Source organism: Piliocolobus tephrosceles, chromosome 8 (genome assembly GCF_002776525.5).
Source record: "Piliocolobus tephrosceles isolate RC106 chromosome 8, ASM277652v3, whole genome shotgun sequence".
In the NCBI taxonomy this organism is placed as follows: Eukaryota; Metazoa; Chordata; class Mammalia; order Primates; family Cercopithecidae; genus Piliocolobus; species Piliocolobus tephrosceles.
The window spans coordinates 36,711,002-36,734,218 of record NC_045441.1 but is presented as its reverse complement, the minus strand read 5'-3'; the positions used below and the strand labels follow the sequence as shown (position 1 = coordinate 36,734,218).

The following is a 23,217-nucleotide window of genomic DNA, read 5'->3' as shown; positions in this document are numbered from 1 at the left end:
AAGCCCAAGGTCACACAGAGAGTTAGGAAAACGGGGACCAAAATCCAGTCTTCCAACACACACACACGTTTCTTACCACAGCATCATGCTTCTGGGTGCCACCTGTGCTGTTACAAGTTAAACCAAATGAAATTACCAACTTTTATAGATTTTTTTTCCTGCAAAAATGGCAACTTCAGATGGTTCCACCTAACAAGAAGTAATGGAGAGAAAAAGACCATGTCTTAAATAATTTATAGCATGGGCCACTCCAACACTGTAGATAATATTGCTTCACATAGCCCAAGTGGCAAAGCTGTAAGCATCTCCCAGCTCTGTGGGACTTTAGACCATGAGTCTAATGACTAGAAACAATCTTCATAAAACCAAATAGCCATGGCTGACTGCTAGGATAATTCATCCCAGGTACAATGCCATAAAATCAGCTTTATAAGTGCAAAACCAGGACACCTGCATGCAAAGTTGTTAACCATTTTAAATAAGTGAAAAAGACATCAACTCTTAACACTGCCTGTAAGATCTAAAAGGGGCTGAGCAAGAACCAGTGAAGTCTTTGGTGATTTTTCAAAAATTCTCATCATTCTCAGAACACACATGTGGGGCTTAGCATCTCCCCACACCTCTCTCCAGGCCCAGAGTCCTCCCGTCTCCACCTCACAGGGGCTTATACAACCCGTCCTTCCAAGTGCTTTGCCCAGTCTTTCTTTCCAGGGAGACCAGCTGCCCCACCCAGCCTGTGCCTCTGCTGCACTGAATGGTCTTTACAGCATAGTATATCTAAATTATTTCTTCAGCTATTTGCCTTCTCTTCCCCACAATAAGGTGAGCTCTTTAAAAGCAGAGATCATCATACTAATGGTTATAACGCAGAATACAGCATAATATGCAATGCTGTACTCATATATTAATAATATTAACATAATAATATAGCATATCGGTTTTTAAAGTCATGGCCTATTTTTAAATTTTGAATTTAAAATAGAGCTGTGATATGGAGCCATTTTCTGTGAAATTCCTTAAATATCCAAAACCCTAAAAAACTTGCTACACTAAGGAAATTCAAGTAATGGTGCAGAGGCTCCAGTCGTAGGATGGTAGCTGTGAGGCCAGAGGTCCTGCCCAACAGAACAGCTCACACCAAGCATATATGGCGATCAATGCCGTTACATGTGAGAGTACGGACTTTAGGCAAATACCCCTCCAAAAGGACACTACCAAGGTTTTTTTTTAGCAAGTAGAAAGACTATGCCTCTACAAAAAAAAAAAAAAAAAAAAAAAAAACTAAAATGTTAGCAGGGCGTGGGGGCACACACCTGTAATCTCAGCACTTTGGGTGACTGAGGCAGGAGAAATGAGCCAAGGAGTGCAAGTTTGCAGTGAGCTATGATTGCACCACTGCACTCCAGTCTGGGTGACAAAGCCAGACTCCGTCTCTCCAAAAAACAAAACAAAACAAAAATTTAAAAAATTAAATAAATGTTTTAAAGTTCAAATACCATTCAGAGTAGGCAGAGGTAAATACAGCCCCTGAGGTAGGCGGCAAAGTGGGAAAGGGAACTTACAGAAAATAGTGCTGTGACCTCACACAGCTACCATGGGTCAGGAGCATGAAACTCGTGAAGGCAAGTTTGATAAAAAATGACTTGACTGCTCATATGATCCCCTGCCATATGATCACAGTTTCCAATTTATTAATACTATTTGAGGCTTGGAAGTTTAACATGAATAGTACAGATATCTTCTCTTCTGTGTTTGACAATAAGACAAAGTTATTCCTATGTCCTTGGTAAAATGTCCCCTTTCCAGGTGCCCAGCTGGCAAGAAAAGACTCCAGGAAAATACAACACAATTATTTAAAAAGAAATTGCAAATATTAGTAATAACAAATCCTGCAGTAAACAGATTTGAGAGGTTAAACAATGTAAGAAAAGGAAAATAAGCAGAGCCATATAGTGTCTAAATTCCTCCTGGGTAAACCCTGCTTTGGTGTCTTCATCTCACCTTATTCTCCAAACGGTGAAGCAAAACCTCACAGTGAATTCAGAAACATCACTAACCAAAATACTAACTAACTGCTAATACATCAGTTTGTATGTACCATGTCTGATTCTTTCTTAATTGTTGGATGCACCCAGCAAAACAGATTAGCATTTGCTCTCTAAGTTTTCCTGGAATTACTCCAAACAGTCCTCCTCTCTGTCTCATTGTCCTTGACTTTTAAAATTAGAGTTCTGTAAGTTCACTGCATTAATTATTCTAAATAACAACCCCAACCCCCAAAGTGTCCTCTAAGGGAAGGAGTCAGCAAATCCAGATTTAACAACAACAATGACAGGAAAAACACTCAGGCTAAAATGAAATAGATCCAACACAAGAGCCTTTTACATAATCCAAGGCACATAATAATTATGTCAGACATTTTTAAAGATTCCTTCCCGATTTAGGAAGGTCTATATGATTCTCATTCATTTTAACTTACCTTTTGAATGACCTTGTTAATTTCTGGAGTGTTTGGTGTATACAGTATTTTTCCATGCAATATGGGTTTTAGGAAGGTCCACACCAAAGCACCATTTGGCAATTGTAGAATTTCTTGATAAAGCTTCAAGCAAAATGGTGCTGTTGGAATTAAAAAGAGAAAAAATACATTCCTAACGATACACAATGCCTAGGTTAATAGGGAAATACATTCACATATCCAGGATGCCTCATTTTCAATTATAGACATATTTTTTTCTGACACGACTCTGAATTTTGGGAGTGCTATAGTTTGAATGCCTGACCTCCCAAACCTCAAGTTGAAATTTGATCCCCAGCATTAGAGGTGGAGCCTAACAAGAGGTCTTTAGATCATGGGGCAGATCCCTCATGAATGTTTTGGTGCCACTGTCATAGTAATGAGTGTAGTTCTCACTCTATTAGTTCCCAAGAGAGCTGCTTGTTAAACAAACAAACAAACAAACAAACACAAAAACAGCCTGGCACCTCCCTCCTCCCCTTCTCTTGCTCCTCTCTTGTCCTGTGATCTCTGCACATGGCAGCTCCCCTTCAATTTCTGCCATGAGTGGAAACAGCCTGAGGCCTCACCAGAAGCAGATGCTGGTGCCATGTTTCTTGTATAGTCCACAGAACTGTGAGCCAAACAAATCTCTTTTCTTTACAAATTACCTAGCATCTGGTATTCCTTTATAGCAACACCAAATAAACAAAGACAGGAGTAAAACAAAATTTTTTTCCCTGTTACAGTTTTCAGCAGCTCTCATCTCATAAGAAACTTCATGATACTGTGTTCACTTAAGTGACTTCAAAGGCAGGAAAGAATGACTTACATTTTCAAACTAAGTAATCAAAAAGATTACTTTTTGTTAAATAATGATCTGGACACTGGAAAACGAAAATGACAATTAGAAAAATAAATCTGGTTTTTCATCAAGAAAATTCTCATTTCAACAGTCACAATATTGAGACCAGAACTGAGCTTTTCTTATGAAGTCAGCTTTACAAGTTACTACTGAATTGTCTTTAATGAACCCATGCAGAACTATCAAACTTACTAATTTTGACATATTAAATTGCCTTATTTTCACGCAAGTACTTAATCCCTCTTGGTGGCTCTCATGAGTCTTGTGATGCTAGTTGATTTCAATTAAAGATTTACTTAGCTAAATTGTCTAAATCAATGGTTACCTGATGAGGGTAGATATTTCATCACCATAATGAGGAGGAACTAAATCTTATAAGGTTTTAAGCTAATGAGGAATATTTCAGCATAACTACTTCTTTACCCATCTAGAGAACATTTAAAATGAAAATATTATTTTAGCTTTATAAGAATAAAACGAAAATATTATCTTAGATTTGATATTGTGATTTATAAATACTCAAGGTATGATTGTTGTGGTTGTTTTAAACGTTACTTTCATCTTCCCAAACTCCCCATTTGAAAGGAAAAAAAATTATTTGACAAGTACAATAAAATTGATGGAAATACTTCCCCCTAAAGTATAAATTAAGAATATGACTACATAATACATTTTTAAACCATTAATTATAGAAGTTGTTCTTACTGAAATTTAACGACTTACTCTTTACATTACAAGTTTAATATGAACAGGAGCAATTTTACTGCAGAAAAAAGCATAGTCATGATATGTACAAAACTAAAAATTTTAACTCAGAAATCCCGACACGTGACCTACAGAAACTATGAGATGACAGATGTGTGTTGTCTTACGCCATTAAGTGTGCGATTGTCATGCAGCATAGAAAATGAATACACTAGGATACATTTATACCCTTATGCTAAGGCACCAATTCTCATCATCTCCATTGCATCTCACAACAAGCTTATGAGTTAGGTGCTACTGTTTCCATGTTATAAATGAAACCAACATGATGCAGACACATAAAACAACGTGATCAAAAATGCACAACTGATGGAGCTGAACTGTCTAAACCCCAAAACCTCACCAGCATGTTTATTCTGCCTTACTAATAAAAATGTTTCCACTTAAATTGGGGCCAAAAAATTACATATTAATTTGCATTCATTTGTACCTATCGTGCATATTCACTTGTACCTGAGCTTCATAGAGAGCAAATTTGGAGGTGGCCACAGACAAGTTCTCTTCGTTATTATAATATAGCCATTTGCGTGGACCAAAGCAGTGCTCATGGTCTTTATGCCTGGACCCTCACCAATACTGGTTAGCCTGGGAAACCAATGGGGTTGGGGTTTCAGGTGTTTTAGACACTTCCTTGGTGACACAGTTCCTTAGTGACCCAGGTGAGAGGATTTGTTTGTGCTCAAAGGCACTAGGACTGTTCAAAGTCAGCTGCCATGCCAGTATTTGGGGAGGTGGAAGCAGAAGATTTTATGCCAGTATATAGCAACCTTATACACAGACAGAATACTTAGTATAAAGTAGGGCCAATTATCAAGATACAAATGAATCTAAACACATATATATATTACTACTATCTTACTTGAATCTTCAGGGATGTTGAATTTTTCTTTGTCATCTTCCAAGAGTTCGTTAACTCTGGGCAAATTAATGAACATATTAGAATTGCTAAGGAATGATGCTTGGTCCTTGCAAACCAACTTCATCACAGACTGGAAAGAACCAAAGTCTGAACTTCTGGCCTGGATATTTTGTGAAACCTGGAAAATAAGAAAACTAAATTGCAACTACATAGTGACTTAAAACAATTCCTTCACACACTTCTGAAAGTCTAGTTCCTTCCTCCACTGAATGTACAAGATATTCAACAAGTCAAAAGAATCGAATGTCTGCTTTAGAGTTTTCTGTCCTTGGGATACTATTTGAAACACTACGGTAATTTTTCTGGCCAACATACCTGGTAGAAGAGGGAAATGTCATACCTACACACACACACACACACACACACACACACACACACACACACACAGATAAGTCCTTACTATTTGTCCAGTAATAAATTATTAATCCGTAAAATATCACTAATTCAGACTAATTACTAGTCTTAATGTGTGTCTATGCTACCAAGATATCCAGATATTTTATAGCTATACAAATTATCTATCACATGACGGACTTATAATATGTCTCCATGGCAGCTCTGAGAACATTGTTATCTTGCTCCTCATTCTGCGCCTCCAGCCCTAAAAATTCCACACTCCTCCTCATTTGTGCCCAGTCAGTTCCATCCCAAGCAAAGAGAGTTCAAGCAAAACCTAATATCAAGCCACTAAACTAAATCAAGTTTGTGTTTGCATTTGCAATAAATGATTCGTAATTTGTAAACCAATTATTTATAAGGAAATAAATGTTTTAAGGTTTTTGAAAGCAATTTGCTCTCTGAATTAAGTTAAACAGGCCCTTGAAATCTCATCTGTGCAATAATTGAGTTAGTAATTTCTTACTTCATAGATAATGCATGTACTATCCCAATCTCCACACTGGCGGAATGTGGATCAGCAGTGTCAGTTTCATGCAGTTTTTGGAGAGATGCCAGGCCTTATTCTATGTTATGCTGTTGCTTCCAGAGATATGAAGAAGTACTTCCATTCCTGTATTTTGCTGTCTACTGCAAGTTTTAGATGTGGGAAGATAAAGGCCAAAAGGGGCAAATACAAAGAAGGGGCAAATTTGAATATTTCCCTAGGGACAAAGATGAAGCACACACCTGTTGAAAGTCCAGTGTTTCTAGCAAGGCAGTGATTTTAAATGTGTGAAGAAACTCAGGAAGATGCTCAAAGATGTACTGGGCTTTGACAAGCAAGGAGCTGAGGCTGGAAACTACATCCAACAAGGAGTTGAGCAAGTCATTTGCTTCCGAAGACATCAGAGTCTAAAGGACAAAACAAAAACAAAACAAAACAACATGAAATAACCAACACTGTATTTTTACTCTCACAAGCATCTTTTGAGCTGTGAAAACTTGTTTATTTGATTATTTTCTGTGTCGAACTTCAGAGATGCCTTTGCTGTACTACATGAAAGTCCTCTTCATTGGAGTATATATAGCTCAGGTATTTTGGAGCACACTGAATTGCACTAGCATTGTTAAAATGTAAACTAGAAACAAATGTGATCTATCATTAAAATTCAAATCATTTGCCAAATATTTCTTTGTATCTTTGTGGTGACCAAGGTGGAAATTTGAGAAGAGGCTCAAAATACAAGCAGTCCTTATATGTGAAGCAATTTACATTAATCTACTGCTTTACTGTATTCATAACATTCACACATCATCTCAGTCCTCCTAATACCTTGCGGATGTGCAATATAGTGTTCATTTTGTGGATGAGAAAACTGGGGCTTGAAGAGACTAAAAGTCTTCCCGAAGCCTCACAGTTAGAAAAGTTCAGGGGTGTGAATTTAACCCCGATTCTTTAAAAATGTCAGTACCCTTTGAAGCTTACTTATGCTATAACCAACTGAAATGCTCTGTATTTTACAAGTTTGTTTTTTTTGTTTTTTGTTTTTTGTTTTTTTGCATATTCTCAGTTCTACACTGGAAGCAGGGCAAGGCTTTTCTTCTGTCTTGATCATTTATGTAACTACTGGGAATAAAATAGCAACAAGAAATATTAGTTGCTCAATAAATATTTGTTGGATGAATGGATAAATGAGGAAATGCCAGCTCTTTGCACAGAGCAGGGAAAATCACAGCTAATTTCCACCGACGGTCATTTGCATACTGAATTTTCTGTTTTCCAGGCTGGGGCAGAGGAACCCAATTGTCACTGCTTCTTGTTTTTGCTCATTAGTGTTCTAGCTGCTAGCTCTGCAGATGACTTCCAGGGCTCCGAGATCACAGCTCCATCCTTCACAGAGGCACACTGCTTCTAATGATGGAGTTCTGTCCGTTCATACTACAGAGACAACTCTAGCAGGAGAAATGGTGTGTAACTTTTGTCACTGTTTCTACTCATCTTTCTAATTACAGCTGCCCTTTAAAAAAGTGGCACACAGTGACTGGTCCCTGACTTATGGTGGGGAGTGACAGGGATCCAGCGCAGCTCCAACAGACCAGATTGATGTGCCAAATTAATACAGCAAATTGTGCTTTGCTGAAGGCTTCAGAAATTCATTGTCAGCTGAGTGAATCAGAAAATACATGGACTTGGGAGTGAGCTGCACCTGCATGTGACCCTCACATGGAGGTGGGGCTGCCCTAGCATCCTGAGCAATATCTCGTATTTAATCAGCTTTCATAAAGCCTTGCATATAGAAGGTACCTGAAAAACAAGTGCTATTGTTATTAATGATGATGTCGTTTTCACTGTGTCTGGGAGACTGAATCTAACCCACTATCTTATCCTTCAAAGGAATCTTGGTGCAGATGATGGCCCTTGTCGAAGTAATTATGTGGGCCTCTACAAGCACTTACTTCAAATCGGGGACCTTTGTGCACATAACAAAGTGGCCACTAAAGTACCATCGTGCCAATGGGAGCTCTGTTTCCCACAAGGCAAACTGCAAAGTTGGAAGAGAGGCTGTGGTGAGTAATGGCAGAGATAAACCATAAGCACGTTAGCGAGAAATATGAATTCCACCAAGATAGAGGTGGGTTTGCAAATTATGGGGACGCAAGAAATGTTTATCCTCCTCTTTATGGGTTTAAAATGTAATCGTTCTGAAAACGAATATTTGTTCTGTGTGTGTGTGTGTGTGTGTGTGTGTGTGTGTGTATGTGTGTTCCAACATTTACCCCCTGGACTCTTGAAGTAATAGAAAGTAAGCAAATCATGCATGGCTGAAATGGCAGATCTACCCTTTGCTGACTCTAAAACTGTTCTCCCAGACTCGGGGTGCCTACAGCCACCTTACCATACTACAAACCCTGCAGCCCCTCTAATGAACCCAGAGGTTATGAAATACTTCCCTAAAGGGAAAACAATGGTACTTGGAGCAAGATCAATGACCAAGGGTAGGAGGGGAAGCTTCTGGAAACTTAAGTAAAGATTCAAACAGTGGAGGCCAGAAGGAGGAGAAGCTTCTGGAAGGGGCAGCTTGAGAGCAGTGAGCTGTGGTTGAGAGCTGGGTCACCCTTACATGGGTTCTGGGCCCGTCTGGAAAGTGCTGGGCCTCCTAACTTCCCACACTCCACTCTCTCCTGCAGACATCATTGTCTTTGGCCTCCTTCAGCCCCTCCCTGCCCTCACACTGCTGCTTGTCAGAGGATCACGGGGCAAGTACAGAGCCGGACACACAGGGGATTGGGCTTCCTGTGCTGCGAACCCCTCCACATTCTCTCCAGGGCGGGTCCTGGCAGAGCTGGATGCTTCCCGCTGACTGATAGAACCATGGTGCGGGGAGCAGCACCTAACTTGGGCCGCTCAGGAGTGGACCACGCACAATCCCAGCCTCCTCAAACATGCTCCAGGGAGGTGGCCCTTACAGAGGAGAGAACCCCTGGCATTAGGAAGCGGTGGTGCGTTTTTGCAGTGGGTCCTTCCACAATGAGCATGGAGACCACCACCAACTCTGTCCCAATGCCCTGACACCTGTCTCCAAGGGCCCCCAAAGGGTCTCCTGAACATCGCTTTATTACAACAAAGTCTTCTTGAGCCCCACCCTGGAGTCAGCAAACAGGTGACACTAGAGGCTGGTGGAGGCCACTGCAGAGTGACCGGGTGCTCGTCTCCCACTGCAGCACCCCCAGGACCACCCTACTTATCTGCAGCCACTACAGCAGAGTCCTGCAGAGGACCGCCCTGAGCCAGCACGCTCCCCATACCTTGTAAATGAAAGCTCGCACATCCAGGTTTTGACTCAGCAACACAATCAGAGGATATACTTTTGACCCCGGCAGGCCACAGAGTTCCTGTGTCGCGATCCAAGATTTTTCCCCTTCGGGAAATGTCAGCAGGAGATGAAGGATTTCCTGATCACACTTTCCAGACAGAGCTACGGTGAGGGCACTGAAGAGAACCTGTTTGAAAGCACAGAGATCAGAAGTGAGGATACCTGCGACATCGTGTGCTTCACCACCTCAGGCCGGAGCTTCATCAGCATAGAGTCACCCAAGATTGGGTTTCCCTGCTCTGGGGACTGACCTGCAGATGCAGGGAGCCCAAACTGTGGTTCGATTCTCAACATTTTGATGGAAATGTTTCTGCATCATTCTCTGACTTCTTATAAAATTTGCCCTCGCTTGAGGTCTTTGGATCACCCTTCTGAAACTCTGTCCCTCTGCTCTCCGCGAGGCTCACTCGAATGCCCACCAAGCCCCCAACCCTCTGACGCCACCCTCGCAGTTAGCATCTGTGTCTTGTTTGTCTGATATTAAGTCTTACCCTGGGCTTTCAGTTTATCAGCTTCCACTTTTCACTGTCATCACTATGAAGCTGATATTTTTTGCCTCCTTCGTTTTTAGATTGAAAACAAGATTGCCAAGCTTGTTACATATATTTTAAAAGAAGTAAACTCAGAAGGAGGCACTGAGGACAACTTATATTAGTCTCTGGTTTATTACTATCATGCATTGCAATTAAAGGCTTTGACACACCTCTTCATTTGGGCATGCTTTTCAGTTAAGGACATTTGTGATATACCAAATCACAAAGAAAAATAAAACAAAAACCATACTTTCTGCTCCATGTTTTTGCTCCTGATGGGTATAATTGCTGTGAAACATCCAGGCCAACTGAGGCCGAAGTGCATGAACCCATGTGAACAGGAACCAGGCGCACTGAATGAGAGCACGGAGAACTCAACCGATGCCATAAAATGTCCCCAAAATACATTAAGAGATAGATAATGGTGTAGTAGTCAGAGTCCTCCAGAGAAACAGAACCAACAGAATATGTATGCGTGTGTGTGTGTGTGTGTGTGTGTGTGTGTGTGTGTGTATGCAATCATGTGTCTCATGATGACAAGGATACATTTGGGAAGTGCACCACTGGGTAATTTTTTAATTGTGTGAACATCGTAGTGTGCACTTACAGCATCCTGGAAGATACAGCCTACTACATACCTAAGCTATAGGGTATGGTCTATGGTTCCTAGACTACAAACCTGTACAGTGTGTCACTGTACTGAATCCTGTAGGCAATTGTTCCACAGTGGTAAGTATTTGTGTGGCTGAACATATCTAAACATAGAGAAGGTACAGTAAAAATACAGTACTATAATCTTAAGGGACGACCATCCTATAGGGGGTCCATTGTTGACCAAAATATCGTTATCTGGTACATAATGACAAACTGCATATATGGTGGTAGTCCCATAAGATTATAATGGAGATGAAAAAGTTCCTATCTTCCAGTGACATCAGCCATTGTAATGTTGTAGCCCAGTGTATTATTCAAGTATTTGTGGCAGTGCCGGCATAAACAAACCTGCTGCACTGACATTCATAGTAAAAGTATCACACATGTAATTATGTACAGTACATAATAGTGACAAGGATAATAAATGACTGTATTACTCGTTTATGTACTAACTGTACTATATTCTCATTATTTTAGAGTATACTCTTTCTAGTTATTAAAAACAAGTTAACTGAAAACAGCTACAGGCAAGTCCCTCCGGAGGTGTCCAGAAGAAGGCATTGTTATCACAGGAGATGACAGCTCCATGCATGTTATTGTCCCTGAAAATCTCCCAGTGGGACAAGATGTGGAGGTGGAACACAGTGGTATTCATGATCCTGACCTCTTGTAGGCCTATGCTAGACTGTGTGTTTGTGTCTTAATTTTTAACAATACAGTTTTAAAAGTTAAAAGTAAAAAAATCTTAAAATAGAAAAAGCTTATAGAATAAGGACGTAAAGGAAAACAGTTGTACAGCTGTGCAATGTATTTGTGTTTTAATATAAGTGTTATCACTGAAGAGTCCAAAGGTTTTTTAAAATTTTAAAGTTTCAGCCGGGTGCAGTGGCTCACACCTATAATCCCAGCATTTTGGGAGGCCAAGGCAGGCAGATTGCCTCAGGTCAGGAGTTTGAGACCACTCTGGTCAACATGGTGAAACCCTGTCTCTACTTAAAATACAAAAAAAATTAGTCAGGTGTGGTGACATGCACATGTAATCTCAGCTGCTCGGGAGGCTGAGGCAGAGGAATTGCTTGAACTGAGGAGGTGGAGGTTGCAGTGAGCCAAGATCATGCCACTGCACTTCAGCCTGGGCAACAGAGCAAGACTCTGTCTTAGAAAAAAAAATAAAATAAAATTTATAAAGTAAAAAAAGTTATAGGAAGATAAGGTTAATCTATGATTGAAGAAAGAAATTTTTTTTTTATAAATTTAGAAACACAAGTATTTATTGAGTCTACAGAGGTGTACAGGCATGTCCTAGGCCTTCACATTCACTTGCCACTTACTGACTGACTCACCCAGAGCAACTTCCAGTCCTGTAGCTTTATTCCTGCCAAGTACCCCATACAGGCATACCATTTTTTAATCTTTTATACCATATTTTTCAGTACCTTTTCTATGTTTAGAACAGGTATTGTAAAATATGTTCTTGTGTTTTCTATGTTTTGATATACAAATACCACGGTGTGACAATTGCCTACAGCATTCACTAGAGTAACCTGCTGTACTCTAGAGTGACATGCTGGGAAGTAATTAAGACAAATCTTCTATGGCAAATGCAGAAAGGACTCTTATTGGGCCAGCTTGGGTTGCTGCTCATGAAAAGCCAGGGCAATTTCCCTGAGTTGGGGGTTTGGATGAGGCCCATTTTCAGGGATGGTTTTATCCAAAAGCCTATTTTGTGGGATTGATCAAGGAGAGGTTCCTCTTGTGAAAGCAAAGGGTAGACGTGTTTACGTTTGTAGGCTAGGAGCAATAGGCCATACCATACAGCCTAGGTGTGTAATGGCTGTACCAGCTAGGTTTGTGTAAGTACCCTCTATGTAATGTTCACATAATGGTGAAATCGCCTAATGATGCATTTCTCAGAATGAACCTAGTCATTAAGTGACACATAACATATATACACGGAGAGAGATTTACTTTAAGGAATTGGCTTACGCAAACGTGGAAGCTGGCAAACCCAGAATCTGCAGGGTAGGCCAGCAGACTGGGGACCCAGGAAGGAGCTGACATTGCAGCTCACGTCTGCAGGCTGCCTGGAGACGGAAATTACTCTTCCTTGGGGGACTTTGTTATTTTCTTTTTGCCTTCAACTGATTGGATAAGGCTGACTCACATTATGGAGAGTAATCTTTACTCAACGTCTACTGATTTAACTATTAATGTCATCTAAAAAATACCTGCACAGGGACATTTAGAATAATGTGTGAACAAATATCTGAGTACTGCAGCCTAACCAAGTTGACATACAAAATTAATCATCACGAATGGCTATGATACTCTACTATGCTTGTGTGCATTTTGAGTCTTTAAGAAAAAATATTAAGTATTTTCATCGCTAATTTACCATGAAGACGTTTTTTCACATAGGACTTGCATTGTGCAGACACATACTGGTGAAATTTTCCTTAATGCCACTGTTTTCAATCATGCTGTCTCTGGACAAAGGGGAAGCTCTCAGGAGGAGGTTGGGAGCAGAATATAGGCATCTACCCTTTGCTTTCACAAGAGGAGCCTCTCCTTGATCAATCCCACAAAATAGGCTTTTGCATAAAACCATCCAGAAAATGGGCCTCATCCAAACCTCCAACTCAGGGGAATCGCCCTGGCTTTTCATGGACAGCAATCCAAGCTGGCCCAATAGGAGTCCTTTCTGCATTTGCCATAGAAGATTTGCCTTAATTACTTTCTAGCATGTCACACAGTGGTCCCCATGCAAGATCATATTTAATATGTTTTTTAGAGTGTAGCCCCAGGAAAAAAATATCTGTCCTGAAATTGTTTACATCTCTTTTTACCAAATAGAGAGGATCCCACACCCTGTCATGTGGAAGCTCCACAGTCACAATGCACAGAAGCAACAGCCCCAGCAGCACATTCGCTCCCTCTCCTTTCCTGTGGTTTTCTAAACATTACTATTTATCTTTTAAAGATTGTATTGTGTTCATTGTTCCTGTTTGAGACGAGGTAGGAGGGGAGGAAGTTTAGAAAAACAAAGACAACACTGAGTTGTGCTTGATTGAAAACATCTTGTGTGATTTCTATTCAAAGCAAAACAGGCACCTTTTATCTCAGGCTTTGCATAGGCTAATGCTGTAAATTATCAGAAACAGAATGCCAAGTTCCTGCTGATTTTCCTGTGTGTCCGGGTTTGGCTTGGAAAGCTGTAAGGGGGCTGAGGATCCAGGGCAATGCCTCTCTGCCCTGCAAGCCTGGCTCATACACACTTGGCCACTTAGATAATTATCTGGGTATTTATGTGGTTTAAAAATGACAAAGATCCTTAGGAGAGGCATTTGCATTTTTAGCAAGAGCTTTGCTTATTGGACATCTGCCGAAACCCAAATCACATTCAGAGGAGAGCACCAGAGATGGCCTCCCTGTTGCCCAGCTGCTCACTGTAGACTCAGAGGTTGGGAAAGCATGGGAGGAAAGGCTGCCCTCAGCCCAGCTGTGACCAGAAAGGAAACACAGACAGTGATTCGAGGGAACTGGAGATGATGGGGAGAGAGATTCTGCCAAGTTAGAATTTGTAAGACAAGAAAATGAAAGGAGGGCAGGTATTTAAAAATAGACCGTACGCACTTCAGAGAGGAGCAGTGTGGCTCTCTGCCATTGGAGACCCATTCGAGCTCAGAGCTGCTCACGGGATAATGAGGCAAGTACAAGAGATGAGCATCGGAGGGCAGGAGAAGGCTGCGAGAACCTGTCCAGAAGGACTGAAGCCACACTGTGGCACGGTGGTGGATCCTGACTCCAGCTCTTACTATCTGACTTCCTGAAAGCTGCTTAACGTCTACAAGCTTCAGTTTCTTTGTGTATACAACCAGAGATGACAATAGAAGACAAAGGACTCCAAAGTGTTGTTAGGAGAATTAAATGAGATGTAAAGCATTCAGCTCAGGGGTAGTGTATATAAGTGCTCAAAAATGACATTACTACTAAGAAGCCTATCAGTCACTACTAGCAAAAGCACAGTTTTGACTTACAGGATATTAAAGGGAAAAGATGAATAAGAATTAAGTGGGTTTATTGATTAAGGATGATGATTACACTTAAGAGAACTAATTAATTCCTTCTGGGTTTTCATATTCCTAAAAAGAACCATCTTCACACTGGAAGGGTAAAACAGGATGCCTAAGAGATCTGTGGATAAGCATCCTGGCAGCTGGCCTCTAGGTGCCAATGGTGTCCTTGCCCAGTGAGGCAGGCATCATCTGGCTGTAGTTCCTTGTGTTCTCAATTTTTATTTTAGGTTTATGGGGTACTTGCAGGTTTGTTACAAGTGTAAGTTGTGTGTTGCTGAGGTTTGGTGTGTGAACCGTCACATCACCCAGGTAGTGAGCATTGTGCCCAATAGGTGGTTTTTCAACCCGTTTTCCCCCTCCCATCCTCCCCATCTAGTAGTGCCCCTCTAGTATTCCCCCATGTCTATTGTTCCATCGCTGATCATTAGAGAAATGCAAGTCAAAACCACAAGGAGATCCTATCTCACACCAGTCAGAAAGGCTATTATCAAAAAGTCAAAAAATAAAAGATGTTTGTGAGATTGTAGAAAAAGGAAACATTTATACACTGTTGGTGGGAATGTAAATTAGTTCAGCCTCTGTGGAAAGCAGTGTGGGGATTTCTCAGAGAACTTAAAGCGGAACTACCATTCAGCCGGGCTGTAGTTCTTCAGTGAGGCCACGGCTGCTGTCTGGCCACCCTCTCCACCAAAACTGTCTCCATTTCCAGTTCCCTCTCTCCCTGTTTCCTCTTCATGCCTTCAGAAAGAATGACATTTCTACTATCTACAGTTTTTAAGAAGTCATGATGGAAATGAAAACTATCCAGGTTTTATTTTGTAAAGTAGACTTTAGAAATTACTAATAGATGATAACATCAATTCTGGAAGAGTTCTGATTATGGATTATCAAAAAGATTATGTGTAAGCCCTTGAAGAAAAAGAAAATTACTGGAAACCATGTTGATACAGTCATGATCAACGAGCCATGTCAATATAAAGCCATTTTCCTTTAACGATGAAACTAATAGGCTAATAACTTACCAAGACACCCCGGACAGACCTGTTGCAACTGATTTAAGAGCCCAAACAAATAAATAGGTGTTAGGTGATACCTTCCTACGCCATGGTAATCTTTCTGCACTAACAACTTGGATGAAAATATAAAAAATACTCTCATCTTTTGGTGACTGATGAAGTTGAGAGAAAAAATGATACTTTGCAAATTAAAGTATCAGAATTTGATATTAAAAAACACCTTGAAAGAATATCCAATTAACTAAAACAGCATGGTATTGGTAAAACAAAACAAAACAAAGACAGACACATAGACCAATGCAACTAACAGAAAATAGAGAGTCCAGAAATTAGGCTATACAACTGTAACTATCTGATCTTTGACAAACCTGACAAAAACAAGCAATGGAGAAAGGATTCCCTCTTCAATAAATGGTGCTGAGATGACTGGCCAGCCATGTGCAGAAGATTGAAATTGGACTCCTTCCTTATGCTATACAAAAATCAACTCAAGATGGGTTAAAGATTTAAATGTAAAACCCAAAACTATAAAAACCCTGGAAGACAACCTAGGTAATACTATTCTGGACATAGGAATGGGCGAAGATTTCATGATGAAGATGCCAGAAGCAATCTCAAGAAAAGCAAAAATTGAAAAATGGGACCTAATTAAACTAAAGAGCTTATGCACAGCAAAAGAAACTATCAATAGAGTAAACAGACAATCTACAGAATGGGAGGTTTTGCAAACCTGACAAAGGTCTAACACTGCGTATCTATAAAGAACTTAAAAAATTTTACAAGAAGAAAAGCCTCATTAAAAAGTGAGCAAAGGACATGAACAGATACTTTTCAGAAGAAAACATACATGCAGCCAACAAGCATATGAAAAAAATCTCAATAATACTGATCATTAGAGACATGCAAGTCAAAACCACAGTGAGATACCATCTCACATCAATTAGAATGATTATTATAAAAAGTCAAAAAAGTAACTGATTCTGGCGAGGTTGCAGAGAAAAGGGAATATTTATACACTCCTGGTGAGAATGTAAATTAGTTCAACCATTGTGGAAACCAGTGAGGTGATTCCTCAAAGAACTAAAAAGAGAACTACCATTTGATCCATTATTGGGTGTATACCCAAAGGAATATAAATCACTCTACCATAAAGATACCTGCACATGTATGTTCATTGCAACACTATTCACAATAGCAAAGATATGAAACCAACCTAAATGTCCATCAAGGGCAAACTGGATAAAGAAAATGTGGTACATATACACCATGGAACACTATGCAGCCATAAAAAGAACAAGGTCATGTCCTTTGGAGGGACATGGATGGAGCTGGAGGCCATTATCCTCAGCAAACTAATACAGGAACAGAAAATCAAATACCGCAAATTCTCACTTATAAGTTGGAGCTAAATAATGAGAACACATGGATCCAAAGAGGGGAACAAAGCACACTGGGGCCTACTTGAGGATGGAGGTTGGAAGGAGGGAGAGAATCAGAAAAAAATAATTATTGGATACTAGGCTTAATACCTGGGTGATGAAATAATCTGTACTACAAACCCCCGACACGAGTTTACCTGTATAACAAACCTGCACATGCACCCCTAAGCCTAAGATAATAGTTTCCTTTTTAAAAATAAAAAGGAAAATATATTTTGCTAAAACTATCAAGAAGCATTTTTGCAGAGATCAATGCCAATTGGGGAATTAAGTTTTAAAAATATTTACATAAGTGCAAGTAGGAGAAGAGGAAACCCATCGGCAAGCAGTAATTTTCTTAGAACTATTAATTTATAATAAATTGAAACAATAACATCATGTGATGGAAGAATAACACAGTTCGAGTTCAAAGACCTGGGTTTGATTTCAGGCCCTCTCCCAGCTGTGACTTCCACAGCACCACATTCATCTGTGAAAGAAGAGAAATGCCCTGCTCAGAGGGAGTTAAATGAGACACAAATGCCCTTAGCACAATATTCATTTCTCAGAATTCTTAATGAGCAAATAAGGTAATGTGGCTTTCATAAACCTAAGAAACGCTAGCTGAGTTAATGGAAGGAGAGTAGCTAGAATTTCACTTCATTTTAGTGAATGTTTAATGAGAACCTACCATATTTACTGAGAATACTCTGGTAGAACAACAAATCAAAGAAGAGAAAAGCCCTACTCTAAGAGCACCAGAGAACGAGATGGTGGTGGATGGGTGTGTGCACTTCATTCTGGGAACCCTGGATTACAAGGACCATAAACCCCAACGTCATGATGTGGTGACAGAGCCAGACAAGCGGTCTAGGGCATAGGAAGGACTCTCTCTAGAAGGAGCGCTGCACACAACAGATGGTGTCTTCCAGGAAACTTCAGGCCAAACTTCTCATGATCCCAGAAACCCATAACTCTAGTCACACATTAATTACTTTTTGTCTTCAGAGAAAGGAGGAAAAAAAAAAAAAAACAGAATAAGCAGATTTTGACCAGTGTCTGCTCTGAAATGAGTTTCACCAAGAACTATCTGTTGAAGCTTTTCAGGAAACAAACTTCATGTATTAAAACAAAGGCAATGTGTAATGTTTCCAAACTCCTAAGAGGAATCTCTCCTTCCCCATAAATTGTGCCCAGCAGCTCTGTTAATGACGCAACCAACAGAACCAGCCCCCGGGACCGGCCCCAAGTGGGATAAGAAAATTTGACCAGATTCACTAAACTCAATCATTTCTGCTCAAAAGAAACAGAAAAAAAATTCAGAATACCATTTCATTTGAAGGAGCCTCCCAGAAGAGATTGGAACTTTCAGGGAAAGTCCTCTCCCTTCCTCCTTAAGATTTGTGGGGCGGGGAGAACAAATCCACTGAGGATTGTGAAAAAATATTCCTCTTCCAAGCAAAAGTCCTCTGAGTGCTGCCCAATTGTTTAGCACAGAAAATAAAGGGGCAGAAGGCTGACTTGATTGCTGTCTCAATCTATTTGGGTCCTGATACTTTGACCTCATTGTTAATAAAAATTTGGCCCAACACAAGGAAGGAAGTCATTGTTGATTCAAATGTGTGCCTAAAACATGGGAACACAGCATGAAGTAGATGGGTGCTTCACAGGGCAGGTGGACAGGATCCAAGCCCGGGACAGAAGGCTGGGCTAGATGGGCTCCAGTGTCCAGCAAGACCCTGTGATTTGTGGTTTTAATTGGGTGATGCTGATATTAGAGAATGGAGCTCTGCAAGAAAAAGGAAATTCCCATAGATGGGTGCCCATGGCAGGTTCTCTGCAGCCAGGGAAGAGGGCAGGAAAGAAAAATGAGATGGTATCCATTTATCTGCTGCCTTTCCCTCCTTCTGCTCACTCCTGCCTCTGGTCTTTTGATAGGAATGTCCCCAGCTCTGTGACTCTCACATAACTCATTATATGCTCATCATCATTCCAGTCTGACATCCATCTTCACTGATTCAGGGAGGCTTCCAGGGACCACCTGTCCTCATTGTTGTGTTCTATTTGCATCATAGAACTTTCTGGTCTCTTAACACCAATCTTCATTTGTTTGCATATTTACTGTGTCATCCCCCATAGATCATTGGCTTTCTTGGAGCACGGACTTTGAGCCCAAATTTTTGGGACAATTCCTGTCATGCAGAAACATCCTAAGTGAATAAAGGAAGAAATGAATGAATGAAGATTTCTGCAATTTTGCCAGGGCTTTAACACCACAGCAAAGTATTCCCTGCAGGCCACCAACAACCTGGACTAAGAATCTGATGTGATTATTTGCAAACTGACTAAAGCTATGGTAGAGAAGCCCAGGAAGAAAGACAAGAAAAGGATACTCGAAATCATATGGTGCTACTGAAAACCTGACAATCTAGAAAAAACAAATATCCAAAGTGTCACCTCCTAACCTAACATGAATTCCTTGCCTAGGATCTGTAGATACATGTGAATTTATGGATATACTTAACCATCAAAGCAAATAATCTCATTACTTATTTGAAATGCAAGAATGCAGCTTTTTAAATACTCCTCCCAATTACTTAACTGTCCAGCTGTTTAGGCAGTCTTAATGATTCATACTGACAAAGAGGTAGAGAAAGATACACAGAGTGCAAGAAAAGCACTGCAAAACCATCTACACAAGACAATACCACATTATCACAGGCGCCTTCTCTGTGCACAGCCCTCCCATAATAGAACAGCAGTGACACCAAGTGGCCACTTGTTTCATCAGGCAGTGGTCATCAAAAATAGTTGAGCCCAAACCCAAAAAGTATCATAAAACTGAATTTGAAAGGGACCCCAAAAGTTAGCTAATCTGACCCTGGTCTTAAAACATTCCCAGGTAGCTACTCCAATTACTCCAGCCACTGCTTCTTTCCCCAGTTACTCGTTTCAATAACTAAAGATTTTAAACCAAAAATCTTCATTGTTTCTCTGTAAGGCATCATGTGAGGTAGGCAAGAGACAATTTCAGCACTGTCCCCTGCTTTCCTTGGCTCTTGCATGTTTAATAAGCTGAATTTGACATTTTTTCCTTGAAGATAAGTACTAAGTGCCTTATTATAAGTAACGTGGTGACACTGTCATTTGAATTTTGGTTTCCCAGCTTCTAATCTCTTTTTAATTTAGATTAATTCTTCATTAGTCTACCCGTCAAGCTTGCAATAAGCCCCAATTAACCAGAAAATACATGAAATTAAATGTATGTTGGGGCCCAGTTGATGGTCAATTGCAATGTTCACTTATGAGTCAGCTCCATGGTTACTACTTCTGGAAGGTTCTCTGTACAGGAAGGTAAAACGCCAACTAGAAGTGCTGAAAGCTGTCTCAGAAAATCTCCTGCTAAGGATCCAGGTGATATCTGCTGTGGACAACATGAAATGTCCCCGTTCCCCTTTTCCACAGATAAACCATACGCCATGTGGCCCATATGTTACTTATTCCTTGGTTTGTTGCAATAGCTCTTTGATTGTTTTATCACATTTTTCAGCTTGGAGATGACACTGCCTGCCATTACCCATTTGCTTTCACAGCGATGGTAGCACACAGTCAGACTGCGCCCAGTCACTCTCCACTCAGAGGAAGTCGTAGTCGATTCTTAGATATTTTTAGCTCTTTTTGGTTTTGGGTATTTTAAGAATTTTGCAACAGCTGCTGAACCAAGCAGAGACTCTTCCCAGGTGTCTTGCATCAGGGCTGGGAATCAACTGAATAAATAATCACCAACTTTGTTCTAACTTCAAATAAAGAAAATATTATGGAATTAAAAACCCTAAGATTTTGGCATGGGACAATGACACCCTTTGGTTCCTTGCTTGTTCTTTTGTCTCCTTTCTGCCTCCAATTATATCATTCGTGCAGCAACCCACTCCACTAGCCAAAGGAGAGGAAGGGAAGAAGGAAGAAAGGACAACACAGTGCCAGTAACTTCAGGCTAAGGCTCCTCCCATGAGCAAAACAGACAGACAAGAAGCAGCACCACACCTTAGAGTGGGAAATATTTGCTTCTAGAATGCTATGGACAGTCTCATTGGAGATGTGAATGGAAGAGCGAAGCTCCTCAGTCAACTTGGTGATATTCTTCATCAAATCTTTTATTTTCACATCTGCAAAGTAAGGAAAATAAGAAATTTGTGTAATAAAGGTTTAGGTCATTATTGACTGCAAAAACAAAATTTGATATTACAACCTGGCTAGGATAGTTTCTTTCATGCCATTCAACCCATAAATCACTAAATAAAGTCATACCTCACTCCCCCAGAAATAACTTAAATAATTTTTATGACAATAAACCAAAATGCCAGGTTCTGTGGTATTTTCTGGTTACTGGTCTACTCTCTCTAAGGCCTGAATGTTTCAAGAACATTTACTTTAGAAAGAACTTCTTCTGGCCGGGTGCGGTGGCTCACACCTGTAATCCCAGCACTTTGGGAGGCCCAGGTGGGCAGATCACAAGGTCAGGAGTTCAAGACCAACCTGACCAAAGTGTTGAAACCCTGTCTCTACTAAAAATACAAAAAAAAAAAAAAATAGCTGGGCATGGTGGCACATGCCTGTAATCCCAGTTACTCAGGAGGCTGAGGCAGGAGAATAGCTTGAACCCAGGAGGCGGAGGCTGCAGTGAGGTGAGATCGCGCCACTGCACTCCAGCCTGGGTGACAGAGTGAGACTTAAAAAAAAAAAAAAGAAAGAGCTTCTTCTTAGGGAGCAGTGACCAAGTACTATAGGAAACTGACTTGTATACATGCATCTACTCATCTCACTTTTTTAACGAGAGGGGTCATTTAAGTATTTGCCAGAATTCTTCAGACATGGCATATTGATGCTACAAGAAACTTCATAAGTTGATAGAGTGAACAGCCAAGGAAACAGAGACACACAGGCATCAGTTGCTTGTCCAAGGGGGCAAGGCCAGAGCAAAATCCAGACCACAGAAGCTTCTCTTTGTTCCTCTGCTTCAGTGTGGTACCCTAGGATTTCAGGACTTTCTTTATAAATGCCAAATACATCAGACCAGCCAAGTTCTAAATGATTATGTATCACATATAGCACAAATTTTCTGTTGTATGTTTTATTTTAATAATATATTTGCATGAGAAACTAAATTTAATTTTTAATCAAGCAAACTTGGAAAACCACATACTTACCCTCAGTTACTGTGAAATTGCTGAGAAAAGTCATGATGGGATTCCCTGATGACCAAGTTTCCTCGAGGCTTTTGGCCAACCTAAAATGGCAGAAAATTAAAGGTAAATTAGGCAAGATAAAACATCAGAAACAATGTTGGAATGAATAATACTGCCTCAGCTCCCAGGAGATGGGCTGGAGAACAAGATCACATTTCCATAAAATTCCTCCAACAATTAGACGCACATGTCTCCCAACACCATCTGTATGTGAATATCCATTAATACTACCCACACTGCAGTATTTCTTTCTCAGAGCTCCTGCCAAGTGAGATGAACCAGGGGAATAAGGATGCATAATAAATGGCTCTTTGCAACTGTGAAAAGAATAGATAGGATAGGCCGGGCGCCGTGGCTCAAGCCTGTAATCCCAGCACTTTGGGAGGTTGAGACGGGCGGATCACGAGGTCAGGAGTTCGAGACCATCCTGGCTAACACGGTGAAACCCCGTCTCTACTAAAAAATACAAAAAACTAGCCAGGCAACGTGGCGGGTGCCTGTAGTCCCAGCTGCTCGGGAGGCTGAGGCAGGAGAATGGCGTGAACCCGGGAAGCAGAGCTTGCAGTGAGCTGAGATCCGGCCACTGCACTCCAGCCTGGGCGACAGAGCGAGACTCCATCTCAAAAAAAAAAAAAAAAGAATAGATAGGATAGATCATGGAACGTATGAGAAATTAGGATAGCCAGGGTCAGATGAACATAATTCTTTCCATGAAAAAGTCATTTGCAGAATTCAAAGTTCCTTATTTCCCCTTCTGGTGCTTTACACTTTTAGAACACTATGCAAAATTGATCAAAAATGAAGGTAATTTGAAAAATATTTGCCACCGGGCCCGGTGGCTCACGCCTGCAATCCCAGCACTTTGGGAGGCCAAAGCGGGCAGATCACGAGGTCAGCAGATTGAGACCATCCTGCTTAACACGGTGAAACCCCATCTCTACTAAAAATACAAAAACAAAATTAGCTGGGCAGAGT

The 23,217-nt window shown here is 40.6% G+C and overlaps 1 protein-coding gene across 1 annotated transcript in view; it reads right to left on the bottom strand.

Annotated features, from left to right (window-relative positions):
• ABCA13 (ATP binding cassette subfamily A member 13) overlaps positions 1–23,217 on the bottom strand; it is a 514,497-nt gene that overhangs the window by 356,040 nt on the left and 135,240 nt on the right. Inside the window, 6 exon segments of the mRNA XM_023226480.1 lie at positions 2,480–2,619; positions 4,987–5,164; positions 6,172–6,336; positions 9,232–9,426; positions 21,041–21,162; positions 22,204–22,283. Coding sequence (XP_023082248.1) covers positions 2,480–2,619; positions 4,987–5,164; positions 6,172–6,336; positions 9,232–9,426; positions 21,041–21,162; positions 22,204–22,283 — 880 coding nt within the window.